Below are 14,996 nucleotides of genomic sequence, written 5' to 3'. Positions count from 1 at the left end.
AAATAGCCCAGCTTGATTGTCATGCACATTGTGTAAAGAGTTGTCACTTTGGATGGGCTATCACCAGCAGGAGAGTGAATTTGTGTGGGGGGGTGGAGGGTGAGAAAACCTGGATTTGTGCTGGAAATCACTTTAGATAAGCTATTACCAGCAGGACAGTGGGGTGGGAATAGGTATTGTTTCATATTCTCTGTGTATATATAAAGCCTGCTGCAGTTTCCACGATATGCATCTGAGGAAGTGAGCTGTAGCTCACGAAAGCTTATGCTCTAATAAATTGGTTAGTCTCTAAGGTGCCACAAGTCCTCCTTTTCTTTTTAAGTTTATTCTGCAGATGATTCAAAATGACAGAAACCAGAAATCCTTAACTGAATGTAAATACGGTTCATCATCATAAAATCTTTGCTCAGATATGTCAATATCCCACAAAGCACAGGACCCACTTTGGTGTTTTATCAGTGCAGTTAACCTACAAAGCTATTGAAGATCTTGCCTTATTTGAATTACCCATGGTCACTGTCATTTATTGCATTTTAGGCACAGCAGTTTGAAAATTTTCACTCTTTTTAGAGTACATTTTTTGCACCATGTTTTTGTTCATCCACGATGCTACAATACTACAAAAATGTCTTGACAAATTATCTACAAGATGTTCCCTTTGCTTCCCCAATTGTATCTAGAGTGGAAAACCATTCTTATTGAAGGCCTTTGTCCACTTAAACTCCTCTTGGGTTATGTAAAACTCACTAAGACACTAAAGCTGTGTTTTAATTTGCTCCATTTTAAGCCAATGAGTTCTATTACATGTGGATTATTTCTGGTTTATCAAGACTACAACACACCATATGACTTGTGAACACGTTAAAGTATTCAAGAACATCCACAATGATTTTTATGGTTCCAATTAAAAAAAAAAAAGTTTTTTTTTTAGTACCATAAGATTGTAAACAATTCGGCTATAAATAGTCAAATTGGTGTTTAAAGTCCTATGTAAAAAGAACACTATCAATATGAAATCTACGTAGTTTAAAAAAAAAAGAGCTAAAAGTAGTTTGGGGTACTATTTATTTATTTTTTTACCGAGATTTTTACTAATTACAAAAAGAGAGCACCCATCCCATGCGGAAGGTCGCCTTGTTAGATTCTTAAAAAATAAAATTAATTCCTAAAAATCAACTCAACGAGAGCACTGCTAGGACCCTAATAATACCCCACTGCCAGAGGGCAAGAGGCTCCCTAGTAGTCTAAGCTGTCTGAGCGGCTCCATGTACCCCAACTCACTGCTGTCATAATCTGTATCTAAAAGTTGTCATGGAAGGTATCATATGCAAACTGGTAACACAGTGGCATTAATATTACTGTGTGATGGATATGCAAGTGATATATGAAAATAATAAATATGTACTGGAAATAGATTATTGAAATGTGTTTGGCAGGTAGGTCTCATGCACCGTTCCCTAGACAAAGGAATGTGGTCCCATGTGCTTGAATGGTCTCCAGTGGAAAACTGAGCAAGAAGAGACAATGAAGTACATTTACATAAAAGATAAATAAAACCATCAAACTAGTGAGTGGAGGAGATTGCCACTTAACTATCCAGATGGGGGGAGGAGGGAAGAGGAGACTGCAAAAATTAACATGGCATCAGCTCCCTGGTGGACATAGCAAGCTGAGCACCCAGGAAGGCTTCCTGACTTTGAAAACACAGATAATCGCTGAGGATATAAGCAGAGAGAAAAATCCATTATGGCATCGTTCACCTGAAGAGCCAAAGAAACCAAGTGCTTTGAGCCCTGTGTTGCATCCTGGCTAAGAACTGGCCAGCCATGCTGGAAGAACAACTGTGGTGAGAAACTGCTTTGAACAAAAGGCTCTAGTTTGTTTAATTAGGTTTTAATCTTAGAAGCATATTTTTACTTTTGTTTGTAACCATTTCTATCTCAATTACTTCTACTTGGTATTACTTAAATATCTGTTCTTTGTAAATAAACTTAATCTTGTTTTATTACACATGCATCTCAGTACAGTATTTCAGACTGAAGGATAAAATTCTCAGCCAAACTAACAGGTGGGTGCTGTGTACTGTTTATTTAAAGGAGCAGCGAACTTGATAAAGTTTTGTGAGTGCTACAGTGAGAGGAGCTGAGCACTGCAGAGGAGACGGTTTTGGGTAAATTCAGGACTGGAACGGCTGTTGGTGTCACCCTGCAAGGAGTAACCAGGGTGATGGAAGCTGGGCGAGGTCACTGTGCTGTAAGTAGGCTGCTGGTGTCAGCCTCTGAACCAAAGTTACACACCACAGAAGCACTCAGGGTTACAGGGCAGGTGGTGACACAACCCCTTACTGGTCTGGGTGAACTCCCAATGCCTCACAATTACCCCAGCAGCAATGCGACTATAACAAAAAATTAATAATCAACTCCACCAACAAAACCACTGATGGGGTCTCCAACCTCTTTCCTACACCTGTCCTCCAAGCCTCCCTGTCAATTTATGTGGTTTTATAATCCCTTTAATCTATTATTAAAAGTGTTGCTCTTCTCTGTTGTTGAAAGACTGATGCAGACAACAGTGGACACTGAGACTACAGTAGGGAAACAGTGAAAATTATACACAGAAAGTGCTATCAAATGCACAACATAAACCACCTACAAAAATTAAAGCTTTTTTTCCTTTAAATTCTATTGGTGAAGTAATCTTAGTTGTTACCTGTAAAACAACGGGAAATTATTTTCAGACAAAATTGTGATTTTTAAGTTGACAAAGTCTTTTTAGACACTTGCTATGATACCTGATGCTTCTCTTAGCAGCAGTAACTTCAGTTGGCTCCTCTGGTAGAAATACTGTTTCAGAAGGAGCATGCTGCTTAGAGTTAACTGCTCCCTAGCTCCATTCCTTTTCCCTCACTCATGCAGTGGGTTTCCTTTGCTTTGAGTAAGGGAGAGAGTGAGGTACACGGCTTTGCACTCCCTTCCATGGGTTAGAGGCCCTTTTGCCCCTTTATTCCACGTCTTTTCCTCTTTTGCATGCTGGCGAACAGCCAGGTACACAAGGTCCCCAGTAAATAAACATCCTCTTACACAGTTCTAAGAACTGGTATGTATGGAAAACTGATAGTAAATACTAGCTATATCGCGCCTGTCATAATTTAACATTTCAGAATAATAAAGGATGTCAGACACTATGGCTGAAATTTTCAAGGCAGTGCAGGGGATTTAGCCATACATTTTCCACTCAAGATAAATCCCCTGCACTGCTATGAAAATCTCAACCTATGCTTGGAAAACATTATGAAGTAAAACTTGGCATAATTAACTTTTACAGTTATGCTTTGCTGCTTCTTCCTCAAGCTCCAGCTAATGCCAAGAAGTGTAAAATAGTAAATAAGTATCTACTAGCAAGTACCATTTCATGCCACAGAAACAATATATTTAATAACACAGTAATTGTGCTTTTTCAGTTACACAACTATTTAAATATTACAAATTTGCAAATATTAATTTAGGAAGATCATGGAAATGAAAGAATTTATCAGCAACTTTGATAAACATGACTGAACATATTCCCCACACATGCAACCAGTATTTGTGCCTGTAAATCACACAGCTAGATGTCAAAATAATCTCACAAAGGACTGGATTAAAAAAAATCAAATGCAAATTTTAAAGGTAGGTTGAGGTTCCTTTAAAAATTTGGGCTTGATTCTCATTTACACTAATGGCCACTTTACACCACTCTGACAATGTGAAGTGGCTTTAAAGTGAATGTAAATGTCATTTAACACCATTTTACAATTTTATGGCCTTTTTGTTCTTTTTAACTTTATGTTAAATAGTTGAAACAAAGTGTTTACTCTTTGTTTCTTTTAGCATTATATTTATACCAGTGATATTACTGCTGTGTGACGTGTAATAGTTTTAAGAAAGGAGAAACTCCTCTATTGAAAAGTTCACTGGTCTTTTTTCATTTTCAAATTACAGTTGGTGTTATACTTGTACAAAAGTTTCTGTCAGTTTTGCATTCAAATTTCCACATTAAAAATGCTATTGCTGTGTCCTAGTAGGTAGATGACAATATTCAATGAAAACCGACCCTTTAATATATGCATTCCTATTTTCAACAGATGGTTTATTGTAATCCATCAATGTTATAAATTATATATGAATTTACAATAAAAACATTTTAAATCTAAATGACTTTTCTTGAGCCAATAAATGGGGAGTTTATACCCAGTGACCTAATAATATCATGCTTCAGATTGATAATTTAGAGGTATAAGGCTCTGTATCATATTGCCAATACCCAAAGTGAGTCAGACTTACACAAAAGCAGTTTAAATACATTGTTTGTGTTAATTCCTGTAAGTAATAAAACTAGATTTATGATACAGGCACAACTAGATAGATGAACAGTGCAACTTCTTTTGGAGCCTTTTGATGCAAGATCATGGGTCTAAGGTCTTTAATTTGAAAAGATTTTCCAAATTAAGTATATTCCCTAACTATAATGAATATGCAAAGATTTTTATTCCCCAAACAGTAATGTGAAGGAAGCCAAATCATCTGTCATTTGTGTTAATTTAATTATCAGGCTACATTCAATTATCCAATATAAAATGCAAATGAAGTATATGGTTAACAGCACATACCAATTACGTTCATTATAATAATTAAATCAGACAAAGTAGAAAAGGGAATGAAAATGTAATAAAATACGAGAGGATTTTTTAATTAACAACAATATTTTAATTAGAAACTCTAATCCTATAGTAAGTAGATGATTGGCTTAATCAAAGATAGGGACATTATTTTTATTTTTATTATTATTTTGAGTGCATCTTTAGTATCATGGGACCTGTTTTCTTAAGTTAATAGACTAAATGGTGACAAATAAAGAGAACCAGTTTCACTGACCATACTTTATGCAAAGCAGATGCCTAATAAAGCAATCTTACACTAGCGCATGATTACAGAATTCTTGTCCTGTAAAAATGCAAGCTGTCTAACCCTACAGTAAATAAAAGTTCACGTGCTGATACAAAACAGACAGTGCAGTTTATTCTCGACTAATGATGCTAAAGCATTTAACATATTAAAGGACTGTTTGCTTTTAAAATTTTTTAGTTTCATAACCCATTTATTTCATTCAGTGATAGCAGTGGCCCTGAAAAAAGCTTTATGAAGATTAGAACAGGATATGAAAAAACAATATTACCAATACAATAAATGTGGGCAATGTCAGAAAGTCATACTAATTTTAAAATAAACTTATCAAATATGCTCCAAACAAAGAGAATCCCTTTATCCTGATCACTGCTTGCAGCGATTATTTGGTTGCACAGACCAAAAGTTATTTCGTTATTTAAATCAGGACTCCACTGTATTACTTTTCAAGAGACAATGTCAAGGTTGGCAGACCCAAAATATAACATACCTTACCAATAACATTCTTATTTGAAAATGTCCTCTGCTGAAAAATCTGTCCAGCCTCTAAAATAGGGGCTGCCAAACTCTGAATAATAAGATCGCTGCTTCTTTGTCCCACTCATCATACTGGGTTTTGTGTCTGTGCTTGTAGGCATACATGTGAATGTACACAGACACACTGTAATATACCATGCTATTTGTCTGCCTTGTTCTTGTGAGTAAGCAGGTAATTGAAATTTACAAGAGATAATAAGGGACTAAGAATCTACAGAGGAAAAGACATGTTTAAACTACAAACAAACCACAACAAACATTTATTTGACTGCAGGAGCAATCAGAAGGCTGATATGAAATATCCCAGTCAATGGTCCCTTAAAATGTGCTTGATGAATATACAAACACAGTTACCAGGATATAAGGCAGGGGCGGGCAAACTTTTTGGCCCAAGGGCCGCATCGGATTTTGGAACTTTTATGGAGGGCCTGTTAGGGGAGGCTGTGCCTCCCCAAACAGCCAGATGTGGCCTGCCTCCCCCTCCATCCACCCCCCAACTTCTCACCCCCTGATGCCGTCCTCCCCACCCCCAAACTCCTGCCCCATCCAACCCCCCCGTTCTCTGACAGCCCCCCACCCCAGGACCCCTGCCTCATCCACTCCCCCCTGCTCCCTGTCCTCTGACTGCCCCCCGTCGCCCCATCCAACCCCCCCTCCTTCCTGACTGCCCCCCCCGGGACTCCTGCCGCCATTCAAGCCCCTGTTCCCCGCCCTCTGACCGCCCCGACCTCTATCCACACCCTCGCCCCCTGACCACCACCCCCAAACCCCCCTGCCCCCTATCCACCACCCCCCCCACTCCCTGCCCCCTTACCGCGCTGCCTGGAGCAATGGTGGCTGGCGGCGTTACAGCCGCGCCGCTTGGCTGGAGCCAGCCATGCCACTGCACAGCACAGACACTGGGTCAGGCCGGGCTCTGCAGCTGCACTGCCCCAGGAGCTCGCAGCCCTGCCGCCCAGAGCACTGCGCCGGCAGCGCAGTGAGCTGAGGCTGCGGTGGAGGAGGAACAGTTGGGGAGGGGCCAGGGACTAGCCTCCCGGGCCAGAAGCTCAGGGCCGGGCAGGAGGGTCCCCTGGGCCGGATGTGGCCAGCGGGCCGTAGTCTGCCCACCTCTGATCGAAGGAATATTTGTCGTCTTCAGTGAAATCTGGGATACATGCTTTGACTTCTTGGAGCACAGAATCATAGAACTGGAACAGACCTTGAGAGGTCTTCTAGTCCCATTCCCTGCACTCAAAGCAGGACTAAATATTATCTAGACCAGTGGTTCTCAAAGCTGGTCTGCCGCTCCTTCAGGGAAAGCCCCTGGCGCGCCGGACCAGTTTGTTTATCAGCCACGTCTGCAGGTTCGGCCGATCGCAGCTCCCACTGGCTGCGGTTCGCTGCTCCAGGCCAATGGGTGCTGCGGGAAGCGGCACAGGCCAAGTGACATGCTGGCCGCCCTTCCCACAGCCCCCATTGGCCTGGAGCGGCAAAACGCGGCCAGTGGGAGCCGTAATTGGCTGAACCTGAGGACGCGGCAGGTAAACAATCCGGTCCGGCCTGCCAGGGGCTTTCCCTGAATGAGCGGCGGGCTGGCTTTGAGAACCAATGATCTAGACCATCCCTGACAGGTGTTTGTCTAACCTGCCTTTAAATCTCCAATGACAGAGATTCCACAACCTTCCAAAGCAATTTATTCCAGTGCTTGACTACCCTGACAGTTAGAAAGTCTTTCCTAATGTCCAACCTAAACCACCCTTGCTACAATGTAAGCCCATTGCTTCTTGTCCTATCCTCAGAGGTTAATGAGAACAATTTTTGTCCCTCCTCCTTATAATAACCTTTTATGTACTTGAAAATCACTATCATCTCCCTGCTTAGTCTTCTCTTCTCCAGACTAAACAAAGCCAATTTTTTCAATCTTCTCTCATAAGGTAATGCTTTCTAGACTTTTAATAATTTTTGTTGCTCTTCTTTGGACTTTCTCCAATTTGTCCACATCTTTCCTGAAATGTGGTACCTAGAACTGGGCACAATACTCCAGCTGAGGTCTAATCAGCGCAGAGTAGAACAGAAGAATTACTTCTTGTGTCTTGCTTACAACACTCCAGCATCTTTAATGAGGCTAATGTTTACTGTTTTAGAGCATTTATTATTTGGCTTCTGCTTCAGGAATATATTGATTTTTTTAAAACTAGCATTGCACAAATGTTAATGTAAAAACAGAAAGTTCAGGAACTTACATTATAGTGGTAATAAATGAGCCAGAAGCACTTCCTGTATCATGGAAGACATCACTTCATTACTGGGAACCACAGCACTACTAGTATATGAAAATAACAGTTGCACGCAAATCCCAGTGCCTGTTTGGTACCTGATTTTATTACTAGCTGGCCAGAGACAGTCTATGCTTAAACAGGGTAAAAGAGAAACTCAGTTATTGCCCTTATCCTCACAATACAGGCAGGTAACTTTCTGAAAAGGTGTTAAAGCCTAAAGGGTCCAACTTGAGGTAAAGAAATGCTCCTTATTTGAGCCTACATGAATGGTCCTACAGAAGGAAAGAGAAACAAGTTGACTCAGGGATCAGTTTTTTCTTTTTTTTTTAAGATTAGAACAGACCAGGAGGCATGAATATCTGTTTTCTCTAAGGAGCAAAATTTGACCGTTTAAAATACATGTGGATTTTTAAAAAATTAAATAACAAATTACCAGATTCTATGACATAAAAGCAAAACCTGTATCCCATCTAGTTGGAGATCTCATAAATATTACGCCACAGGCTGAAGGGTGGTTTTAAAAGGTGTGGGATCTTGGTAGTCTTCAACAAATTGTGAACAGGGTGAAAACATGTTTTTGCTTGAGAAAACTGATTTTTGAAAAAAAATTTGCAAAGCATTAAACGAAAATTGCCATTTTTATAAATGAAATGCTCACAAAATGACCCTTAATTTTGCACATCTCTAACAGAAATAAATAGTCTGAAGAAGTGACACCAAGCAGTCCACTATGTTATACTACCTCCACTGCCTGACCAGTACCGTGCTTATTTTAGCAAGGACCTAAAATTGTTTTATGTAGGTGAAGAAGTTATTATTAATCCTCAAATTTAATCCAGTTCAGAGGTAGTTCTACATTAGTGATGGCACATGACTTTAACCACAAGTGCAGATGCTGAAGATTTAGACGGACTGCAACATCACCAGCTGAGAATCATGCCCTCAGACAAACACATTTATGCACATACTTTATCTTTCGGCTACCTACTCGCCATAGCCATCTGCTAGGGTGGCATTGTGCCTGCTTACAAGCTGGTGGAGCTTTGCCCTAGGGCACAAAACTAAACAGCAAAGGGCACTGTAGAGCACTGCAACTGACATCTCTGGAAAGAGGTTCCTCTTCCGTGCTATTATTGGCACATTAACGGTGCATGTCCCTTTTCCAATGGATCACATCTGTTTATATTTGTGAGCCAAAAAAAGAATTCTTGGAGTAGAGAGAAAAGGAAGATGGAGTTCACTGGCACTTCTGTATACCAACAAGACTAGTTACACTGCAGCGGGAATCTGGAAAGCTCAGCAATACCACTCTGCTCTCAAAATGAACACATTACAAAAATACCACCTGCAGGCAGTCTGTGTGAAAGAGCAGTGTCTCCACAGGACTTTTCGATTTCTGCTTCAATGGAGTCTAATCCTGATTCAAGTTCCAAAAGTTACTTAACATTAGCCCTGCAAAACACAGGACCATCCTTGGAGTCAGTTTTCTGAGGGATCAGTGCCAGGTAACTTTTGGATCCTGAATTAGGATTTGGCTTCACACGGTAGCCGGGCTGCAGCAGTTTCTCTGAAGCTGTGGCCAAAACCGCTGAAATTACATTTTTTACTGCATTGTCAGCCCTAAGATATTACAATGTTCAAATTGCAGTTGACAGCCCTACCATCATAGTTCAAAAGGTTTAAAAAAAAAAAAAAAAAACTTATACCGACAAGTTGAAACATTCACTTACATCTGCTCTTCAATTTATGGAGGGGATTAAACTTCTAATTCTGAATAAAATAGTTTAACAGAAAAGGGGCAGAGCAGAAACAGACATAAAGGAGTAATAAGGCAAATGACACTGTAAAATACACTGTATAACTGAATAATATCAAAGGATGATGCAACATAATACAATTTCTATGTACACACACACAGTCAGGCCCAAGTATTCAAAACTAAAGAGCAAGGGCGAAGTTCTGCCCTGATTTACACTCTGGTATACCCCGACTCCAAATATCCTCAAAGTTTTACATCCTGATTATTTTGTAAGCAGTTCTTTCTAGTGTGTGAGTTCAGGGAGTCCATTATAGCTGTGGACTGCAGTGTCCAGGAAGTTGAAGGGGATTTCCAATGTTGTAATATCAGGTTATGTTTTGCAACTAAAACAGAATGTAAGAGTCATTCCCGCAGGAATCAGAGAGACCAGTGCACTATTAATATAATTTAGTACAAATAGTAAGGTTAAAATTAATAGCAGAATGAAGAACAAGGGATAAATTCTATTATCAGATATGCATGCACAGCTCTTATTGGCTTCCAGGAGATTTGCATTTGCATATATCTAAAGGTAGGATTTGGCCTTCTCTCTGGTACAAACGTTTATCCAACAGGAAAGGATAAAAGGAAAATATATGAACACAAAATATAACACCCTTGTGGACATGAAAAACATATTTGTCAACAGTCCTGTTTTGGCAGTGACCAGGCCTAATTATGGCTGGTCAGTGCTATGAGTATCTCAAGCACAGGAGTACCAACCATAAAAAATAAATAAATATCAAAAAGAAATGATGTCCCCCTTTGCATTCCTCATTTAGTCTTTTGTCCTAATACAAAACTTAGGCTCCAATCTTACAGATGCTTATGTATGTACATAAACTTACACACATGAGGAACCACATCAGCCTCAACGGCACTACTCACGTAATTAAGTATTTCAGAATCAGGGCCTAAACATGTGCACAATAATCCCAATCACATTTTCTGATTTCCTTACCTGATTATCTGGATGGTTGACTGTAAAATACCCAACACAAACAATGACTTCATGTAGCAGTTCTTCACAGGTATGCTGAGAACAGTACCACAGCAAAGAGCTGATAATATGACGGAATGCAAGGGAAAGTCCCTCAGCACCTACAATAGACTGACAGAAAACATGAAATCATAACCTAGCAATATATTATAGGGACTAACTGAAACAAATGAGAGGTGAAATTACAAAACACATTCTCTTCAATGTTATCAGAAAGTATTCAAGTAAGATTTTGGTTATACTTTTGATTGTATAATGGTTGTGGTAAAAAAATGTCAAATGAACCCCTGCCCCGCCCCCTTAACTTTTTCAGCAACTTATCAGTAGGATGTTAATTAATAGGATAAATGCCACTGTAAATAAAACTGAATTTTAATTTTAAATGGGCAAAGAAAAATTTGGATTCTTCTCAGTTGGCATTCCGTTAGCATTAAGTAGCCAATTTCATTAAATATGGAGAACATGTTCCGGGAAAACTTAATACTAATAATAATTCTCAGTAATAAGCAAAGGAAAACAAATCATTCCCAATTTTTGCAAAAGAGCAAAATACATTTCTCATTAATATCTGTGTGTTCTGAACGGAAAAGAAAGATAAATAACAACGAATAACTTTTCAAACAAACACTTTCAAAAGTTGAAAACATCCAAAAGAAGACAACCATCAGCTGCAATTCTTTTTTGGGATACTTTCTGAAAGTAGGCAAATTGCTGTAGTGTGGAGATTCAGGAGAATTAGATTTTATCTGTGCAGCCTACAGCCTCTATTTAATAAACATGTCAAACAGACAGAGCGACAAAAGGGCAAAGGGGAAAACTGAAGCATAAGGAATGAGCATGACAGTCTACTAACTCTAATGAAACAACAGCACAGGCCTGTGGGAAAATATCTTTCATCTGAAAGTTTTTTCTTTCTTTCTGTGTGGACTATATGTACATAAATCTAAGTATGCTAGAGTTAGGTTTTACCGTAATCAAAATTCAGCCCAGAAAAATGGAATTTTTGTTTTAAAAAACCAGCAATGGATATCTTCCATCTCCATAGTTAATACCCCCAATAAGTTGTTATACTTTCAAGCTTCAAAACATAATATAGTATCTATTTGCTACTTTACATCATGTAGCAATATGTTTTTGGGTCCAGCCCTTACTTAATTAGTCATGTCATGCACGCTGTGACCTAATGCTCTGTGTTTAACCTTCTCTGATAACAACAGGCCAAGGGGCACATGAGTTTGTGTATAAAAGTTAAACTAATTTTTCAAGGAAACTATGCTTCCTCTTTAGCCTGAATTAATAGTAATTCAGTATCCTGTGTATTGTTTCTCACTACCATCTTTCAATTGTTTGGACTGTCAAGTTAAATGACGTACACACCCATGAGCCAGGGGATTATCTGTGTTGATATTAATTCATACTGTGCCATACTGGACCTCTTCTTTTAATAAGAAAACTGTTCTATGGCCTTACTATTACATGATAAAATTATTCCTGAGAGCTAATAATCATCAGACAGTACATAAACTATGATTTCTTTCTTTCCTACCTTATAGTCTGCTACAGTTCCTAAGTGTCAGGAGGGACAATAATAAGCATTTTTAACATTAACTAAATAGTTAACATTAACAGATGGAGACAAATAGTTACTAAGAATGGAATAGTGATTTGTTCCATCAAAGCAATACTATGACCCCAATTCAGCAAAGCAGGTAAAGAAAATGCTGAATTGAACTGAAGCCCATCTCAGATTCACAGAGACAGTAATTGTTATACTGTACTTAATACAATCAGTTCTATAACACACGGCTCTACAAAGCATAAATGCACATGGTTGTGCACATAGATGCAGGATTTACATATGAAATAACTTATACTTTTTGGAAATTTGCCCCCCCCAACAGAGTGGCCTTAATTCTGCAACTGGATCTATGTGGATGAACGGGTCTTCCTGCACAGAACTAGTTGTTAGATTAGGGCTATTAGTTGTACTAAAACTAAAAATCAAGAAGTGGGAGTTGAGGGCGGATTATTCTGCATTCTTCACTCAGGCAAAACTCCTGCTGATTTCAGCACAGTGCAGACAGGAGCCCATGATACACGATATGATTGGACAAATGTATCCATTATACATAAAAACTTCATTTGATATACTGCATGAGATTCATTGTTAGCAAAGCAGTTTTACAAAGCAATGTTATTTGCAATTTCACCTCACATTAATAAAAACTTTTACTCATTTATTTCTGGAATATTTTAATATTATTTTTTTCTTAAAGTGGAAAAGTTATTAATTTGCATTATGGACTAATTGCCAGACAAATTTCTTCTTCCTTTTTTTAATGAAACCAATCTGAGATAGTTTTCCTACAAAAATGGTCTATTTTTGTGGCTTGAATAAGTCAAAAATGGGCAACACATGTATTTTATTTTACAAAATTAAAATTTCAAGAGAGATTTTGTCCCCACCTGCAAAACTAAAATGTTTTTTTCCTAAGGAATTTTAAAAGATAGTATTTTTCTAGCTGAGTTGTACCATCTTAAATTCAAGTACGTGGCAAGTCACACTTAAACACAGTGTGATCTAGAGATGCAGCCATCAACTCAAGGCACCTAAGCAGCTCACAGTATCATACAAATAAGCCATTTCCCATTCCAAAAACAAAAAAAAATAGCTGTTTGTGGACCTTGACACATAAGGTTTGCAAGCTCGTAACACAGGCGATTAGATTTGATATATAACATACTGGTCACCCTCAAAATCAGTGGACCAAAATGGTAATGTTGTATATTCAGTTTAGTGTGTGTCTTCTGTATGTCTGCCTTATAATAAAAAAAATAGATTGCATTTATTATTTCCCATAGTTAGACAATGGAAATAACATTAACAAATAGCAATTCGATGCATGCAGAAATAAGAACAAAGAGTACTTACTTCCTTTGTGACTCTTCCTCAAGTTAATTTTAAATACATTTATATGTGTTTAGCTAAATTAAAAGAAAATGTACACAACAATATATAAGCGAAAACAACAAGGAGTCCTTGTGGCACCTTAGAGACTAACCAATGTATTTGGGCATAAGCTTTCGTATGTTCTAATTTTAATCATAAGTTAAAAAAGCAAAAATTGTTACCTGAAAAGCTGGCAAATCAAGAACTGCAAAGCTACTGAAGAAACGTAAACTCTGAATAGCAACCTGGATTGTGTTCTCTGTATAACTCTCTTTAGGACTTGCCATGTTTGGGTCTGAGATTGTGCCATGGAAAAGAATACAGTACAGCATATGCAAGACTCCAACTAGATCTGTAGTTTGAAGGACTGCAGTTAGTCCTGTGGGATCCTGATGTGTATTGTCAAATATGGTCCAGGACCTGCCAAAGAAACATTAAACTGTCTAAAACAAAACTACCAAGAGAGCTAACATTTTTAATATGTCAAACGGAAGAAAACAAGTAAACAGTTAAATATGAAAAAATCTGATGTCTATATGATGTCAGGAAACCGTAGTATTTCCACAAAATGTTTGACAATATACCCTCATTTATATATAAAGTCTCTCTAGATAATTATACAGCTATCTTTAAGTATCTTTCTCCAAAGTTATTGATCTCTGATTCCACTCCTAGGTTCCTACCAGTGTGATACCCTACAGGAACTCCATAACTTGAAAGTTATGACCACTTGAATCATAGTAGCTCCTTGCACATCTCTCATACATATATTTAGCCAACACCCCTATGCTCAAGGTCAGTTTCTTTATGACAATAGCTGGCAGAGGTGGAGGAGCTCCTTTGGGACCCTCACCACCATAACTGACAAAGAGACGGTGGCTGGAACAAATTGATATATTAAATAGCAACAAGATACCAGGATCAGATGATATTCATCTGAGAGTTCTGAAGGAATTTAAGAATGAAATGGGTGACCTGCAAACAAAAATATGCAGCCTCTTATTAAAATCAGCTACTATATTAGAAGACTGCAGGGTAGCAAAACCTAAGGAAAAAGGACAAACTAGTACAATTTGTGTAAAGGAAAACCATGCTTCTTCAATCTACCAGAATTTCTTGTGGATGCAAAAAATCTATGGTTAAAAGAAAATTGACAGTTTTAATTAATCTGAACTTTTAAACAAGCCTTTGACATCGCCCCTCATAAGAGTCTACTGAGGAAACTAAGTAGTCTTGGGGTGAAAGTTCTGCAATGACAAAGAGACAGAAAACAGAGAGTAGGAGTAAATGGTCGATTTTCAACAGGGCAAATGGTTAACAGTGAGTTTTCTCATTGATCTATATCAGAACTGGTGTTGTTTCACATACTTAATAATGTGGAAAAGAGGGTGTAACAGTGAAGTGATAAAATCTGCAGGTGAAACAAATGTATTTAGGACAGTCATTATTAGAGAAGACTATGAAAACTCCAGAAGAGACCTAATGGACAGCAGGATGCGATTAAACA

The 14,996-nt window shown here is 38.4% G+C and overlaps 1 protein-coding gene across 4 annotated transcripts in view; it reads right to left on the bottom strand.

Moving 5' to 3' along the window:
* SCAPER (S-phase cyclin A associated protein in the ER) overlaps positions 1 to 14,996 on the bottom strand; it is a 348,781-nt gene that overhangs the window by 25,066 nt on the left and 308,719 nt on the right. For all 4 annotated transcript variants that reach the window (XM_084641327.1, XM_084641328.1, XM_084641329.1 and 1 more), the window contains 2 exons: positions 13,672 to 13,909; positions 10,501 to 10,650 (listed from right to left, as the gene is read on the bottom strand). In XM_084641327.1, coding sequence (XP_084497453.1) covers positions 10,501 to 10,650; positions 13,672 to 13,909 — 388 coding nt within the window. The remainder of the gene's footprint in view (positions 1 to 10,500; positions 10,651 to 13,671; positions 13,910 to 14,996) is intronic.

Source organism: Lepidochelys olivacea (genome assembly GCF_965140295.1).
Source record: "Lepidochelys olivacea isolate rLepOli2 genome assembly, chromosome: 10".
Lineage (NCBI taxonomy): Eukaryota > Metazoa > Chordata > Testudines > Cheloniidae > Lepidochelys > Lepidochelys olivacea.
The sequence above is the reverse complement of the archived record's forward strand: the minus strand, read 5'-3'. Positions and strand labels throughout refer to the sequence as shown.